The sequence below is a fragment of the Symphalangus syndactylus genome, chromosome 20, assembly GCF_028878055.3.
Source record: "Symphalangus syndactylus isolate Jambi chromosome 20, NHGRI_mSymSyn1-v2.1_pri, whole genome shotgun sequence".
Classification (NCBI taxonomy): domain Eukaryota; kingdom Metazoa; phylum Chordata; class Mammalia; order Primates; family Hylobatidae; genus Symphalangus; species Symphalangus syndactylus.
The window spans coordinates 68479619-68497604 of NC_072442.2; the positions used below are offsets into that span (position 1 = coordinate 68479619).

The window sequence follows — 17986 nt, forward strand, 5'->3', positions numbered from 1 at the left end:
GCTGTGGGCTGTGGTTCGCGACGCCGTCGGGCTGACTTCCATCCGGGCGTCCTGCTGGAGGCCAGACCCTGCCCCAACCCCGGGGTCCTCAGTGGGGGGCGCGCCTTGGGGAGGGAAGAGGCCCCGCCATCCTAAGGACGCGCTGAGGGCACGCGGGGCCGCCGGGATACAGCGTTGCCCCGGAGACACGGGACGGGACGTGAACGCCGCCAGTCTGAGTCCGCCGCGATCCCACAGTTCCCCGGACCCGGAAGTGCCCTGGCCTCCCGGAAGTGCCGGGGCTGCTGACAGAGCGGCTGACGGAGCCGGGCTCACCAGATCGCTGCCGCGAGAGGGTTGCTGTGCTGGGACCTGGGTGGCGGCTGGAGGCCTGAGCTGGGCTCGCGGCGGGGGTCGGCAGGGGGCCGGGTGGCGGAATGATGGAGGAGGAGGAACTGGAGTTCGTGGAGGAGCTGGAAGCCGTGCTGCAGCTCACGCCCGAGGTGCAGCTGGCCATCGAGCAGGCAAGCGTTCCGCCCCTCAGGAGGGGAGACGGCAGCTCCGGGCGCTGGGGAGGCCGCGGCGGGTGGATGGAGGGCCGGGGGCTCGGGGCAGAAGGGAGAGTGAAGGTGGGGAGGTGGTCCGGGTGAGAAGCGGTTTCCGAATCAGAGGGAGAGGAAAGAGAACCCTTTCTAGGCTTTGATTGTCTTTGGCGAGGGCTGGGGGTCCTGGTGGTTTTGGGGAAAGGAATTGTGCGCTTAGAGAGGACGACGCCAGGAGAATGCAGGCCTTGGGTGGCACCCTCAGATTCTGGGGACTGTGAGGGCTTCATGCGTTTACCAGACTCGTGCCAACGCCCCGGTTTCGCAGGCTGGCCCCACCTGAGTGGCTTGGAACTGGGAGAAGGGTATGACTTTAGTTTCTGAAGCGGATGGCAGAGAAGAGAGAAAGTGTTGAAAAATGACATCGTTACCATTCTTAAAAGGTTGAGAATTCTCACCGTTGAATAGTTTGGGTGAGGTTGGAGAATACTCCCAAGGGGCCTCTTTTCCCTGCAGGGACTTTTTCTTTTTTTTTTTTTTTTGAGACGGAGTCTCGCTCTGTCGCCCGGGCTGGAGTGTAGGGGTGCCATCTCGGCTCACTGCAACCTCCGCCTCCCAGGTTCAAGTGATTCTCCTGCCTCAGCCTCCTGAGTAGCTGGGACTACAGGCACCCGCTACCACGCCCGGCTGATTTTTGTATTTTTAGTAGAGACGGGGTTTCACCTCGTTGGCCAGGCTGGTCTTGAACTCCTGACGTCAGGCGATCCGCCTGCTTCAGCCTCCCAAAGTGCTGGGATTACAGGTGTGAGCCACTGCATCTGGTCAGAAATAGTGATTTCTAACACTGCAGGGTATTGCTCCTGATCAACGGAGAAAATGTCCCTTAAAGGAATTGTCATGAAGTTATATGATTTAAGAAAGGGATTTATGATTTAGGAAATGGACAATTCCATTATGCCTTATTTAATGACCCCTGGGAAACTTTTTGTTTTTGAGACAGGGTCTTGCTCTGTTACCCAGGCTGGAGTACAGTGGCAGAATCGTAGCTCACTGCAGCCTCGAACTCCTGGGGCTCAAGTGATACCCCTGCCTCAGCCTCCCGAGTAGCTGGGACTACAGGTGCATTCATCGACGCTTCGATGTGTGTTTTTCTAGTAGTGGTTGGATTACTTGTACAACTACTTTTGTCCTAGCCTGAGGACGCCAAACCATTGGGCAGGAAGCTTTTAGTGTTCCGGCCACACGGCTCTACCACTTGCCTCCTTTGGCCAGAAAAAGACATAACATTTCTGTTGCTCTTTGGACTAGTGGGCTCTAATGGAAGAAAAGAATAATGCAGTCGGTTACTGTTTGGTTGACAGGTATCAGAAAAGCACATTTTTGCTATTTCTTTTGTTTGTTTATTTCAACAGCTTTTGAGGTACAGGTGGTTTTTGATTACGTGGATGAATTACATAGTGGTGAATTCTGACATTTTTCCTATTTTGTAAGAATAAGTTTGAGTGATAGTATAGCATCTTTATGTCAAGCAGAATTCAGACATCATTATGTCAAGATGAATTCAGAATTTTTTCTTACTTTAGCACTCTGAATGAAATCTGTAGTAGCATACTTGTAAAGAGTAGTGATGTGTGAGGAGTCAGGAAGGTTGATAAATGGAATCACATTTTACTCCAAGATGAAGTCCCAAAGTCATTGCATAAGGTGAAAATTGGCTGGGCGCGGTGGCTCACACCTGTAATCCCAGCACTTTGGGAGGCTGAGGCCAGTGGATCGTGATGTCAGGAGTTCAAGACCAGCCTGGTCAACATGGTGAAAACCCTGTCTCTCCTAAAAATACAAAAATTAACTGGGCATGGTGGCAGGTGCCCGTAATCCCAGCTACTCGGGAGGTTGAAGCAGAGAATTGCTTGAACCTGGGAGGCAGAAGTTGCAGTGAGCTGAGATGGTGCCACTGCCCTCCAGCCTGAGTGACAGAGTGAGACTCCATCTCAAAAAAAAAAAAAAGGCGAAAATCACTCTAGACATGAAAATCATTCTGCCCTGAAGTTCTTTAAATTGCCCATGAAGGCCGGGTGTGGAGGCTCACACCTGTAATCCCGGCACTTTGAGAGGCCGAGGCGGGTGGATCACGAGGTCAGGAGATCGAGACCATCCTGGCCAACATGGTAAAACCCCTTCTCTGCTAAAAACACAAAAAATAAGCCGGGCATGGTGGCGAGCGCCTGTAGTCCCACCTTCTCGAGAGGCTGAGACAGGAGAATGGCATGAACCCGGGAGGCGGAGCTTGCAGTGAACCGAGATGGAGCTACTGCACTCCAGCCTGGGTTACAGAGCAAGACTCCGTCTCAAAAAAAAAATTTCCTATGAAGTACCATGTATGCATCTCTGATACATCTAGGGCTGTTAGTTTTTTCCTCCATCATTGGAACCAGTCATTCTTTTTTCAGTTGGCTTTTGTTAGGAGCCTTGTTACACGAAAACAATTTAAAACCTAGGACAGCACTAAAACCTAGGAGTCGTGAGAGGAATACAGAAACTGAGAGCAACTGGAGGAAATAGTTCGCATCTCTTATATCCTGCTCTCAGTGGGGTGTACTTTCCCTCTGGTGAGCAAGTATCGTTGAGACTGTGTAACTAACCTATGTACACGTGCATTATGGAGACAGCAGTGCTCAACATTTTAAAAAGAAAACATCTTCACTTTCTTCTTGATATAGAAGGCTTCAACTTTTCTAACAGTTGTCTTAGAAGATGCTTGGATTTTTTGACTCTATATTTCTTTGGAAGGCTTCTCCAGAGATGAAGTTGCTTCCCACAGTTATAACTCCATCAAGCTGGTGAGACCCAGTGTCCAGTGGATAATTTGGCTGCGTGTTCTACAGGTTGTTAGGGAGTTAGCTGTATGTCTCAGAGGTGGACTGTTTTTGAGACAGGATCTCACTCTGTCGCCCAGGCTGGAGTTCAGTGATACAATCTCGGCTCACTGCAACCTCAACCTCCTGGGCTCTGGTGATCCTCCCACCTTAGCCTCCCAGGTAGCTGGGACTATGACAGGCATGTGCCATGGCGCCCAGCTAATTTTTTTTGTAGAGATGTGGTTTCACCATGTTGCCCAGGTCAGTCTCCAACTCCTGAGCTCAAGTGATCCACCCAGCCTTATTTTTATTTATTTATTTGTTTAATTTTGAAACAGAGTCTTGCTCTCCAGACTGGAGTGTAGTGGTGTGATCTCGGCTCACTGCAACCTCCGCCTCCCGGGTTCAAGTGATTCTCCTGCCTCAGCCTCCTGAGTAGCTGGGATTACAGGTGTGTGCCAGCACCACGCCCAGCAAATTTATATTTTTACTAGAGACCTGACCTCAGGTGATCCACCCGCCTTGTCCTCCCAAAGTGCTGTGATTACAGGCGTGAGCCTCCGTGCCCAGCCCTTTCCTTTTAATTGACAAGTTAAAATTATATATATTTACTGTGTACTACATGTTTTTATATATACTCCTCTCTTTCTCCATAGGTGTTTCCAAGCCAGGACCCTCTAGATCGAGCAGATTTCAATGCTGTTGAGTATATCAATACCCTGTTCCCAACTGAGCAGGTAAGTAGAGTTTCAGGTTTCCTTCCTTTCAGCGGCTTTTGGCACATCCTGGGTGTTATGCTTCGTGTGTTACACTAGATCATCTAAGGGCCCTTGATAAACAAGGGAGAATTAAATTCAAATCAAACTGCATCGTCACCAGCTGGGGCAGTGAGCTACACTGTGTTGGGATGGAATTCATTGTATAGTGAACATATTATTAATAATTGTACCCTTAGGTTGTGAGAGTCCTCCCAAATTTTCTGTTGTAAATTGGAAAGTGGGAAGGATTTTTATAACGTAGTAGGGAAAAGTGGGGGTGAGGCAGGCAGGATAAGCCCAGAATTATAAAGCCACTTTCACCTCTCTTTCAAGATGTAAATTTTTATTTTTATTTATTAGTTTTTTTGAGACGGAGTTTTGCTGTTGTCACTCAGGCTGGAGTGCAATGGCGCAGTCTCAGCTCACTGCAACCTCTGCCTCCTGGGTTCAGGCGATTCTTCTGCCTCAGCCTCCTGAGTAGCTGGCGCTATAGGTACCCACCATCACTCCTGGCTAATTTTTGTATTTTTAGTAGAGACAGGGTTTTACCATGTTGGCCAGGCTGGTGTCAAACTCCTGACCTTGTGATCCGCCTGCCTCGGCCTCCCAAAGTGCTGGGATTACAGGCATGAGCCACCGTGCCCGGCCTCAAGATACAGATTTTTAGACTTTGTGTTTTATTATTTTTCGTCCGGTGGTTTCCTATGGAGATGGATTTTCTTACAAAATCGGTTTTTGGATGTTTGGGTGAGAAGTAGAGACCAGAACTGGAAGCAGCAGAGGTGGGAGAAGGGCAGCGAGAGGCCCGCTGCGTTTTCATTTTCTCAGTCAGCAGCTGTTCAGTAGGTGCCTGTCGTGTTGTCGGTCACTGTGCCAGGTGCTGGGGGTACAGAGATGAATCAGATCCAGTCCATGCCCTTGAGGTGTGCAGGATGAAGTGGTGGGAGACCCTAGTGAATGCCGTCAGTGACGGTGGGACAGTGCGGTAAGGAAACAAAGACCAGTTCTTTCAAGGAAAATCACTGCTTCAGAGAGGAGGTAGCCTGTCTGCCAAGCTTGAGGGATTCATTCATGTATTCATTTAGTAAAACTTAGCAATCATTTATTAAATGTCTACTAAGTGTCAGGTACTATTTTTAGAAACTAGGGAGAAATGTAAACATGACAGATCTGGTCTTGGTCTCATGGAGTCTAGTGTAGGGAGGAAGACAAGAAATAAACCAACAAATGCACTAGAGATGATCAAACATGGTGGCTGTGATACCAAGCAGGTTGCGTGACAGAGCGTGATCCATGGGCGGGGGGTCCTTTAAATAAAGGAGCTTAACGGGAAGCTGTCTGTGAGGTGGTTCACTCTAAGCTGAGACCTGATGGACAAGAAGGAGTCAAGCTTGCAGCAGTCTGGCGCAACAGTATTCTAGACAGAGCCAGCAGCCAGGTATCTCTTCCAGGATGATGAGGGAAGGAAGGTGTGGGCGGAAAGAAACCCAGGTGCCAAGGCAAGAGACTGAAGGCACAACCTGTTCCAATATAATAAAGAAAATAAATAAGTAAAGTTATAATAGAAATAGGATATAGAGATGATGGTATATGGATATTATCAATCATTAGTCTTTAGAATTAATCTTTGTTTCATTATTATAACGAAGGAAAAACCAGGCCATACAGAGTCAGGAGCTGAAGGAACATTGTGAGAAGTGACCAGAAGACAACAGTGAGAACCTCTGTCATGCCTGGATAAGGGCCGCTTGAAGGCACCTTGGTCTTGCGGTAGCGCCAGTGCCTGCGAAGGCACCCGTTACTTAGCGGACTGTGAAAGGGAGTCTCCCTTTCCCTGGGGGAGTTAGAGAACACTCTCCTCCACCAGCTCTTGTGGGGGGCCTGACATTCCCCAGGCCTGGCCACAGTCATCCGGAGGCTTCGACGTCTCGCTGTGGTGCTGTGCTTCCGTGGTCACGCTCCTGGTCCACTTGCATGTTCCACCTGTACACCTGGCTCCTCCTTTTAAGTTCTTAGAAGATAGCCGTAGCAGAATTAGTGAAATTATTAAAGTCTTTGATCTTTCTGATAAGTGCAAAGAAAAAATGCTGACGTCTGCTGTCCTCCCTCTCTGCTTCAGCTACCACAAAGGGAAGGGCCCCCGTCACGTGGTCACGTGACTTGCTTGACCTTGTCAATCATTTGAGATGACCCACACTCCTTACCCTGCCCCCTTGCCTTGTGTACAATAAATAGCAGTGCGTCCAGGCATTCGAGGCCACTACTGGACTCTGCGCATTGGTGGTAGTGGTCCCCCGGGCCCAGCTGTCTTTCCTACTACTTCTTAGTTTCATGTCTTTCTACAATCTCTCGTCCCCGCACATGAAGAGAAAACCCACAAGGCCCCATAGGGCTGGACCCTACAGAAGGCCCTTCTAAACATAGGACCAAGGCACAGAAACAGGAGACACATGTGCACAGTGAACAGAGACTCACAGGAGATGAGGCTGAGGAGGGAGAGCAAGGATCCTGGAGGATCTCTGTCCTCTGGGCTTATCGTTGCCAGTTTTTTTGGAGACCACATTCCTCTCAGTGAAATGCTTTTTTTCTTTCTTCCTTTTTTTGAAACAGAGTTTTACTCTGTTGCCCAGGCTGGAGAGCGGTGGCACAATCATAGTAACCTTGAACTGCCGAGCTCTAGCTCTCCCACTGCATCGGCCTTCTGAGGAGCTGGGACTACAGGCACATGCCACCACACACAGCTAATTTTAAAAATTTTTTTAGTAGAGACGAGATCTCACTACGAAGCCCGGGCTGGTCTCGAACTCCTGAGCTAATGTTATCCTCCTGCCTCGGCCTCCCAAAATGTTGAGATTACAGGCATGAGCCACTGCACCTGGCCCAAATATTTTTCACAGACTGATTTTCTTTTTTCTTTCTTGAGACAAAGTCTCCTTCTTGTCCCCCCAGGCTGGAGTGCAATGGCGTGATCTCGGCTCACTGCAACCTCCACCTCCTGGGTTCAAGTGATTCTCCTGTCTCAGCCTCCTGAGCAGCTGGGATTACAGGGGCCTGCCACCATGAGGCTAATTTTTGTATTTTTGGTAGAGATGGGTTTCACCATGTTGGCCAGGCTGGTCTCAAACTCCTGACCTCAGGTGATCCACCCGCCTCGGCCTCTGAAAATGCTGGGATGACAGGCGTGAGCCACCGCGCCTGACCCACAGAGCTGATTTTCACTTGGATAATTTTTAAGCCTGTATCCCCAAAATATTATATACATATGTTAGTACCAATTTTAAATAAAGTAGGCTTCAGTAGTATTTGCTGTGTAAGTAAAAAATCAACATAGAGGCTTCAGTGTTTGCTCCTCACACCCCAAGGGATAGTGTGGCCGACCCCTTGGGGATGTTCACACCCAGCTGTGGAGGCTGCTGCTGTAGGCAGTGGGTGTTCACCGAAGGACTTTTGACAGGATAATGACTGGAACACATTCACATTTTTAAAATTCCGTCTGGCAGCCATGTGGAGGATGAGCAAGGGATGGAGGTGGGGGGAGACTGTAGGCAGGAGACTCACGCAGTAGATCACTGGAAAGAGATGGCGAGAGCCCGAGGAAAGCTGTGGGATAGAGAGAACCAGATCTGAGAGCTATTTAGGGGACCAAAGTCGTGCAGTTTGGTACCTGAGGGCATGAAGGTAGAGGGTCTGGAGAATCCCAGATTCACTTATTCATTTATTCAATTAAAAAAACATCCACTCTACCTAGCTTTATAAGGAATTTGGGGTAGAGAAGTGAGCAAGACAGATACAGTCTACCAACACAGACTCCATAGTCTATCTTAATAGTTAATCACACAGTAACAGATTATAGGTAAATTATGATGTTACAATGACTTGCTTGTATAATTTTTTTTTTTTGAGACTGAGTCTCGCTCTGTTGCCAGGATAGAATGCAGTGGCACAATCCCGGCTCACTGCAACCTCCGACTCCCGGGTTCAAGCGATTCTCCTGCCTCAGCCTCCTGAGTAGCTGAGATTACAGGCACGTGCCACCACGCCTGGCTAATTTTTGTATTTTTAGTAGAGACGGGGTTTCACCATGTTGGCCAGGATGGTCTCAATCTCTTGACCTTGTGATCTGCCCACCTTGGCCTCCCAAAGTGCTGGGATTACAGGCATGAGCCACCACGCCCGGCCTGACTTGTTTGTATAATTTTTAAATATTATTTGTTACTTGCTCTTACATAACCTTTACTACAACTGTAATAGTAATCTTTACTAGATATTTCCTGTGTACCTGACACCACTCTAGGCACTAAACAGTGATAAACTCTCCACTTTGTTATCCTTCTTATTTTAGAGTGAGAATCACGAGGCACAGAAAGATAAAGAACACTCAGCTTAAATGTGATAGCATTGCCATGAAGGAAGCATGCCAAATACAGTGACAGCAGAACCCAGGGCCTTACTTGGTCAAGATGGATTGAAAAGGCTTACTCCCTTGAGGAAATGGTGTTTTAGCTGAATACTACAGGCCAAGCTAATAATTTTTTTTTTTGAGATGGGGTCTCACTCTCTTGCCCAGGCTGGAGTGCAGTGGCACAATCATAGCTCACTGCAACCTCAAATTCCTGGACTCAAGCAATCCTCCCACTTCAGCCTCCTCAGTAGCTAGCACTACAGGTGTGTGCCACCACACCCAGCTGAGTATTATTATTATTATTATTTTGAGATGGAGTCTTGCTTTGTCACCAGGCTGGGGTGGGGTGGTGCCATCTCGGCTCACCGCAACCTCCGACTCCCTGGTTCAAGCGATTCCCTGTCTTAGCCTCCCGAGTAGCTGAGATTATAGGCACGTGCCACCACGCCCAGCTAATTTCTGTATTTTTAGTAGAGATGGGGTTTCACCATGTTGGCCAGGATGGTCTCGATCTCCTGACCTCATGATCCATCTGCCCCAGTCTCCCAAAGTGCTGGGATTATAGGTGTGAGCCACCACGCCCAGCCCCAGCTGATTTTTAATTTTTTTTTTACAGACTGGGCCTTGCTGTGTTGCCCAGGCTGGTCTCGAACTCCTGGCCTCAAGCCACCCTCCTGCCTCAGCCTCTCAGAGTGCTGGATTACAGATTTGAGCCACTGTGCCTGGCCCTAAGTTAAGGATTTTGAACTGGTTTCTAGGTAGCCAGATTTGGCTGACTGGGTGGGCATTGGCAGCTTTCCGCTTTACCCAATTACTGAGCGTAAGGAGAAAGCAGGTTTCAGTGGCAGGTAGGGCTGGAGTGGGGTGTAAGGGTGAGCCCAAGTTTGAACATACTCAGGTCATCCAGGTGGAAATAAGTAGCTGGGTATTTGAGTGTGGAGCTCGTGATCCCCATCATTGTGAATATTTTGGCATATCCTTCCAAACTTTTTTTAATGAATATACTGATTTTTAAAATAAAGTTTAAAAGATGATATACTGTGATTGTCTTTTGAGATTTCACAAAAAACCTTTATAGCTCATCATTTTGTATGAAAGGGGAATTTTAGGAATTAGCTGGAGATAGACATTTGGGAATAGCTAGGATAAAGATAGTAATTGCTGATTCACCAAAACAAAAAGAAGTGTTAGATTTGAAAATTATGTAGGAAACCACCAGGTTCTCACCTCTTGTGGTGTTTGTGTATGTGCTGTATTTTTTTTAAACTACTGAAAACTCAAGATCTTTATTGTTGCGCAGATTCAGTTCTGTGTCTTGTCTAATTATGCCCCAGGTATAGGATAATGTATAGTCACGTTTCTTAGAGTAACTCAGAAAATTTATGACACAGGGTTATCTTTACTTCTCTAGTCTCAGAGTTTCACTTAGCAGGTCATCTACCAAGCCCGATTCCCGTGGATCTTAATGAAAAGGTAGTAGAAAGTAGTGGCATAGCTTGAAATTTAACTATTGTCAGATATTGGGCAAAAACCATCTGTATACCTCATGGACCTACAGTAAACACTTGTAAATTATGAGTTTAGATTGTTTAAAGTAGATTTCAGTATTTCAAGAGTGAATTTAGTGTTACTGTGAGGAAGAGGGTGACAATATATTGCCGTTGAGTGGAAGTACTTGTGTGTCTGTGGTTGTCTGGAGCCTGTTGAGTGGCCTGGAATGGATGCCTCTTTCTATTTCACCCGGCCAGGTCTGAGAGGAGCTTGGGATTTTCCATGCAACAGAGTGCCTATGGGGCTTTAAATAGTAGCCAAGTTTGATGACAGTGGTCTAGAAAATCTTTTTAACCTCCTAATAGTAAACTGAAGATAATCATTTAAAAGTTTGATTAGAGGAAACTAAGTGAAATTTATGGAAAACTAATATAAAACTAACATAATTAGGAACTTTGAGAAAAGAGTTATGTGGGGATGTTTCTAAAGAGTTTTTGGTGACCCCAAAAATGCTCTGGATCTGTACTGTTAAGAGAAAAAAAAAACCCAAGATCTGGCTCATGGCTGTATTCTCTAATCCCAGTACTTTGGGAGACCAAGGCGGGTGGATCACTGAGGCAGGAGGATCGCTTGAGCCTAGGAGGTGGAAGTTGCAGTCAGCTGAGATCGTGCCGCTGCCCTCCAGCCTGGGCGACAGAATGAGATCCTGCCTTAAAAAAAATAAAAAAGATGCCAAATTGCTTATCATCCCAGCTTATTTTTGTGTAGCTATACAGTTTCATAGTAGAAGGCAATACGCAAAAATTCTGATTGTGGTCATACTCTCCTGGGTGTGTGGATGACTTTACCTATTTTCTGTAATTGTCAAGAATTACCATTAGAATCAGGAAATATTTTTCAATAACTAAAACATTTAAAAAGTAAACAATTAAAACTGTACAACCACATTATAACTAAACGAGATGAGTGATTCTCAAAGCAGGATAAACCCCTCTGCCCAGCCATTGTGGATTTCCATAGGGCTTTTCCCCAACTCCAGGAGAGGCCCTCAACTGTGGTGAGGATCACTGCCATAACCAGACACTGAACTGATGGGAGTGGGTGTGTCATAGCTGTCAGGTGTCTCGGGGTGCAGGAAAATTAGGTCAAGAACCATTGCGTTAGAGGTAGATGATAGAGTAAGAAAGAGGATCTCTGCAGCTTTAGGCAAAGCACCTGTCCTTCAGAGCACATTTCCAATCTGTTTTTTTATTTGAGGTGGGTTCCCACTCTGTCACCTAGGTTGGAATGCAATGGTGTGATCTCGGCTCACTGCAACCTCTGCCTCCCAGGCTCAAGCGATCCTCCCACCTCAGCCTCCTGAGTAGTTGGGACCACAGGCTTGCACCAGCATGCCCAGGGAATTTTTTGTATTTTTGGTAGAGACAGGGTTTTGCCAGGTTGCCCAGACTGGTCTTGAACTGCTGAGCTTAGGCAACCCACCTACCTCGGCCTCCCAAAGTGTTGGGATTACAGGCACGAGCCACCACGCCCGGCCTCCATGTTTCACAGTCTTAACATTGAAGAGGAGAAGTGTGCCTCGCATGGCAGAGGGGATTAAGGGAAATAATTTCTGTGAAGTGCCTACAGTTGTTGCCTAGGACATCCACATTAAATGCTAGCAGCCTTTCCCTTCCCCCCCAGCAGAAGGGCCACCTAACAATCAAATAGTGTAACTTTACGATATTTCTCATTTATTGATTGATTGATTGATTGATTGAGACAGAGTCTCCCCCTGTTGTCCAGGCTGGAGTGCAGTGGCGCGATCTCGGCTCACCGCAACCTCTGCCTCCTGGGTTCAAGCAGTTCTCCTGCCTCAGCCTCCCGAGTAGCTGGAATTACAGGCACCTGTCACTACGCCCAGCTAATTTTTTTTTGTATTTTTAGTAGAGACGGGGTTTCACCATATTGGCCTGGCTGGTCTCAAACTCCTGACCTTGGGATCCGCTCACCTCGGCCTCCCAAAGTGCTGGGATTACAGGTGTGAGCCACTGCACCCGGGCTATTTTTATTTTTATTTATTTTTTCTTTTTGAGATTCTCACCCGTCGCCCAGGCTGCAGTGCAGTGGCTCCATCACAGCTCACTGTGCCCTGGAACTCACAGGCTCAATCAGTCTTCTCTCCTCAGCCTAATAAGCAGATTGTACTACAGGCATGTGCCACCACACCCGGCTAATTTTTCTACTTTTTATAGAGACGGAGTTTCACCATGTTGCCCAGGTTGGTCTCTAACTCTTGGGCTCAAGCAGTCCACCCACCTCAGCCTCCCAAAGGACAGACATAGGCCTCCACACCTGGCCTCTGTTCTTTTTAAAAGCTATATTCATTATATTATAAAAATGATATTATAGGGCCGGGTGCGCTGCCTCATGCCTGTAATCCCAGTGCTTTGGGAGGCCGAAGCGGGAGCACTGCTTGAAGCCAGGAATTCAAGATCAGCTTGGGCAGCATAGCAAGACCCTGTGTCTATAACAAAATAATAAAATTAGCCAGGCTCAGTGCATGTACCTTTTTGTTCCTAGCCACTCAGGAGGCTGGGGTGGGAGGATTGCTTGAGCCCAGGAGTTTGAGGTTACAGTGAGCTATGATTGCACCACTGCACTCCAGCCTTGGTGACAGAGTGAGCCGCCATCTTAAAGGTGGGCTATTTGATATTATAAAAATACTTGCTATCATAAAATGATATTAGAAATATTTTCCTCTTGGCCAGGTGCGGTGGCTCATGTCTGTAATCCCAGCACTTTGGGAGGCCAAGGCGGGCAGATCATGAGGTCAGGAGATCGAGACCATTCTGGCCAACATGGTGAAACCCCGTCTCTACTAAAAATACAAAAATTAGCTGGGCGTGGTGGCATGTGCCTGTAATCCCAGCTACTCGGGAGGCTGAGGCAGGAGAATTGCTTGAACCAGGGAGTTGGAGGTTGCAGTGAGCCGAGATCGCGCCATTGCACTCCATCCTGGTGACAGCTAGTCTCCATCACGCACAAAAATATATGTATCTATACAATTATATATAAAATAAAGTAATTTTTCTGAGATTCATCTTTTTTTTTTTTTTTTTTTTGAGACAGGGCTGTTTAGCCCAGGCTAGAGTGCAGTGGTGCAAACATTGCTCACTGCAGCCTCGACCTTCTGGGCTCAAGTGATCCTCCCACCTCAGCCTCCTGAGTACCTGGGACTGCAAGCACATGCCACCACGCCTGGCTAACTTTTTTTTATTTTTTGGAGAGATGGGATCTCACCGTATTGTCTCGGCTGGTCTTGAATTCCTGGATTTAAGTGATCCTCCCACCTTAGCCTCCCAAAGTGCTGGGATTACAGGCATGAGCCATCACGCCCAGCCTGAGATTCATTTTTACTCCAAGCTGTTCTTGGATTTCTGGAAATTCTGAGTACTATTGGCTTGGTCAGAACAGTAAGATGAGCTGTGACAACCCAGTCTAACGTCTCAAACACTCATGGCCCGTTTCTCTTACCAGGCCTGCTCCTGGAAGGCACCTGGCTCCTCCTCCCATCAGAGGTAGCCAGAAGCAATTTATAAGCATATTTCCTACAATATTCCTAATTCCTTCTGAGATAAAATATTTGTTAAGGGAGAGAGAAAGAGGATTTATTAAATTGTATTTTGAAAACTTAAATTAAAATAGTACCATAAAATTGTACCTCCTCTTGTCCATTAGGGGGCACCATTTCCTCACATTTTCTCATCTCTAAGGTCAGAAGTGATCCCTTTAACTGTTGTTATAATAAGGTTTATTATAATCACAGTAGTGCATAGTCAATAATTATAAAATACAGACAAAAAGAAGAAAAAAATTTTTTTGAGACAGAGTTTTGCTCTTGTTGCCCAGGCTGGAGTGTAATGGTGCAATCTCAGCTCACTGCAACCTCTGCCTCCCGGGTTCAAGCGATTCTCCTGCCTCAGCTTCTTGAGTAGTTGGGATAACAGGCGCCCACCACCATGCCTGGCTAATTTTTTTTTGTATTTTTAGTAGAGATGGGGTTTTGCCATGATGGTCAGGCTGGTCTCAAATTCCTGACCTCAGGTGATCCTCCCGCCTTGGCCTTCCAAAGTGCTGGAATTACTTGCGTGAGCCACTGCACCCGGCCCAAGAAGAAAAATTTGAAGTCCCTTCTTTTCATATTACAATACGTAGTTGATAGATATAGCTACTAATGCTGCAACTACTAATAGATTACAATTACTCCTATCTATCCTTCCAGACTTTTTTCTAATGGATCTATATAATAAAAAATAAATTTGTGTATTTATTGAAGTATAACATAATACAGAGGAGTACACAAACCTTAAGGGTACAACTTGATGAATTTTCACAAAATAAACATAGCTATGTAACTGCCACCCAGATCAAGAAATAAAACATTTAAAAAAATCTTCAGAAGGCCTTTCCTTGCCTGTTCACTGTCACTACCTTCCCCCAGAGATAACCGCTGTCCTAGCTTCTAAAAGGAGAATTGTGTTAGTGAAATTGTATCCTGTGTCTGCTTGTGTCTGGCTTTTTTTGTGCCCCATTCCGTTAGTAATGTTTATCCATGGTGGTGTGCATTCATTCATTTTCATTGGTGTATTTTGTTACATGAATTTGTCACAATCACATATACCATGGGTCAGCAAACCTGTCTATAAAGGTCCAGATAGTAAATATTTTAGGCTTTGTGGCTATACAATGTTTTTCACAACTACCTAACTGCCACTGTAGCTCAAGAGCAGCCGTAGGCAATATGTAAGTGAATGGGCATGGCTGTGTTCCAGTGAAACTTTATTTACAAAAAATGGGGGCTGGGCTAGATTTGGCAGTGGCTTCCAACTACTGCTTTACTTTTTTTTTTTTTTTAAAGCAAAACTCATACCATGTGATTAAATTTTTTGAGATTTCATAAGTAGCTATTATAGCACATCATTTTCCTGTGAAAGAGGAATTCCAGGAAGTGGACTAACAGCTGGGCACTCTTCCTTCTTTATTGTAGTCTCTGGCGAACATAGATGAAGTCGTGAACAAAATTAGGCTGAAAATAAGGTAAGTAAAGCTGTGTGATTGTACATAATTAATGAAAAGTATGTTGTTAATTTAGTTAATCACATTCTGGATCCCATTTTTCTGTGAGAGCACTGGAATCTCAAGTTTGCCATAGATGGTAATATAATTCCTTTTTTTATTTTTTTAATTAATTAATTTATTTATTTTCGAGACGGATTTTTCTCACTGCCCAGGCTGAAGTGCAATGGTGTGATCTTGGCTCACTGTAATCTCCACCTCCCGGGTTCAAGTGATTCTCCTGCCTTAGCCTCTCAAGTAGCTGGGATTACAGGGGTGAGCCACCACGCCTGGCAAATTTTGTATTTTTAGTAGAGACGGGGTTTCACCATGTTGGTCAGGCTGGTCTCGAACTCCTGACCTCAAGTGATCCACCTGCCTTGGCCTCCCAAAGTGCTGGGATTATAGGCTTGAGCTACCACACCCGGCCATATAATTATTTTATCCATATGAACTTTGTGGCAAGGAACTCAATTCTTTGGCCAGTCTTCAATTATTCACACAAAAGAAAGGAAGCTGTGATAGACTCTACTCAAAACATCTTTTGTAATTATAGGAGGCAAAAGCTTTTCTGGTAGATTTTTTTTTCTTTTTTTCTGTTTTTTTTTCGAAACAAAGTCTTACTCTGTGTCCCAGGCTGGAGCACAGTGGTGCAGTTACAGCTCACTGCAGCCTCAAACTCCTGGGCTCAAGTGATCCTCCCACCGCAGCCTCCCGAGTAGCTGGGACTACAGTTGCACACCACCACACTTTGCTAATGTTTATATTTTTTGTAGCGATGGGGGTTTCGCCTTGTTGGCTAGGCTGGTCTCGAACTCCTGAGCTCAAGCAATCTGCCTGCCTCAGTCTCCCACATCTACTAGATTTTTTTTTTTTTTTTTTGAGTTGGAGTCTGGCTCTGTCACCCGGGCTAGAGTGCAGTGGTGTGATCTCGGCTCACTATAATCTCCACCTCCCAGGTTCAAGCAATTCTTGAGCCTCAGCCACCCAAGTAGCTGGAATTATAGGCATGCACCACCATGCCCAGCTAATTTTCGTGTTTTTAGTAGAGACAGGGTTTCACTGTGTTGGCCAGGCTGGTCTTGAACTCCTGGCCTCAAGTGATCTGCCCGCCTTGACCTCCCAAAGTGCTAGGATTACAGGTGAGCCATTCTGTCTGTCCTTCGACTAGCTTTTTAATGGCTTTATTTCCCTGTTTTTGTGGATTTACCTGTTTTTGTATTGCCAAGGCTTAGACATGAAGATGGGCTTATATGTGTATCCCTTGGTCACATAACAGCTAACAATGTCAGATCTGCTGGTGGGTTGGGTGGTGGCCCGTGATTAAACATTGTGAACCGTGGGGGCAGAGGAGCTGGAAGCCGTAGATCTGCCTCAGGCATCGATTGCATGATCAGGGCCCGGAGTGGGAAGCACTGATTCTGTCTATCACTCTGGCTCTTTCTGCCTCATAAGGGGCCTGAGAAAGGGATTGTGTGTGAGGTGATCTGAGTTATCTGGCGTGTTCACGTAAAGGCTCAGGAACTTTGTCATTCCTGATTTACTGCATGAAAAATCCTGCAAGTTTTATTAGTCCTTTCAGATAGCTCTGACTATTAAGTGAGAACAGCCGTCTTTAACAACAAGGCGATGCATCAGTCTGCGCTGGGCTTGACTTCCGCACGGCTGTTGCTGCCCTCCTCCTCCCTGATACCACTCACACATGTTTGGTTTTCTGGACAATTAGGTGCAATCCGCAGAAGTTGATGGATAAATTCCTTTATTATTTTTTTCTTTTGGTCAACCTAGAATAAAGATTATTTGAATGACTGTGTCCTTGAACTGTTTTGCTAGGAGACTGGATGACAATATTCGAACTGTTGTAAGAGGTCAGACGAACGTGGGGCAGGATGGACGGCAAGTAAGTAACTTATTCCTCCATATTACCTATGCTCCCCTAGTTTCTCCCGACAACCAGATGATGAAAACATCGATGTGCCTTCTTGCAGAGCACTTTCCGATTGATCTGTTTCATACATGGCAGGACAGGACAGGGCAGGTGCCCAGAGCAGCCACGTGCTGTCACTCAGTGTCCCTTGGACCAGGACCGTCTACTGTGGCACCGCTCACCCGAGGCCAGATGAGAACACTGGAGCTTCCTTGTCTTGCTCCTTTGTGTTGAGTATCTCCTGTGCCCTCTTTTATTTTGTGGGCTGTGGCTAAATGAGGTTGCTGCATTTGTCAGCCGAGTTGTTGGGGTTTTGATATTAGTTTTGTGGCTGTAAAAGTTAGTAACCTGACATAGTTATCATTTCCTTGTACCTCACTTTGCCAGCAGGCAGGTAACTCAAGATTCATTAAAAAATTTTACAAGTTGGCCAGGCACAGTGGCTCACTCCTGTAATCCCAGCACTTTGGGGGGCTGAGGCAGGTGGATCACTTGAGGCCAGGAGTTCGAGATCAGCCTGGGCAACATGGCGAAACCTGTCTCTATTAAAAATACAAAAATTAGCTGGGTGTGGTGGTGCACTCCTGTAATCCCAGCTACTCAGGAGGCTGAGGCATAAGAGTCACTTGAACCCAGGAGTCAGAGGTTGCAGTGAGTCGAGATTGCACCACTGCACTCCAGCCTGGACGACGGGTGAGACGGTTTCAAAAAAAAAAAAAAAGTTTTATAAGTCTTACTGGATCTAGTTAAGGAGGCTGTTGGAGGGAATGAAGGGAAAAGTGTGTAGGGAGGAGATACTCTTTAATAATTGAGGGGCCAGATGTTACTTGTGAACCATTTCCCTTTTTATTTGATTCTGTTCTTCTGCTGAGGCATTGTATTTCAGATATTTCAGAATGGCTGTCGTGACAGAAATGCTGAGCTTGCCTTTC

General features: G+C 46.3%; 1 protein-coding gene across 4 annotated transcripts in view; it reads left to right on the forward strand.

Annotated features, from left to right (window-relative positions):
• The first annotated feature begins 260 nt into the window (after positions 1 to 260).
• Positions 261 to 17986, forward strand: part of VPS53 (VPS53 subunit of GARP complex) — a 181039-nt gene continuing 163313 nt past the window's right edge. For 3 of the 4 annotated variants that reach the window (XR_008653085.2, XM_055256626.2, XM_055256627.2), the window contains exons 1-4: positions 266 to 503; positions 4036 to 4116; positions 15060 to 15109; positions 16961 to 17027. Coding sequence is in view for 3 of the 4 variants with exons in the window: in XM_055256626.2 (XP_055112601.1) it covers positions 417 to 503; positions 4036 to 4116; positions 15060 to 15109; positions 16961 to 17027 (285 nt within the window). In the remaining variant the exon portion in view is untranslated. Of the gene's footprint in view, positions 504 to 4035; positions 4117 to 15059; positions 15110 to 16960; positions 17028 to 17986 lie in introns of all 4 variants that reach the window. The other variant, XM_055256623.2, reaches the window with a different exon arrangement.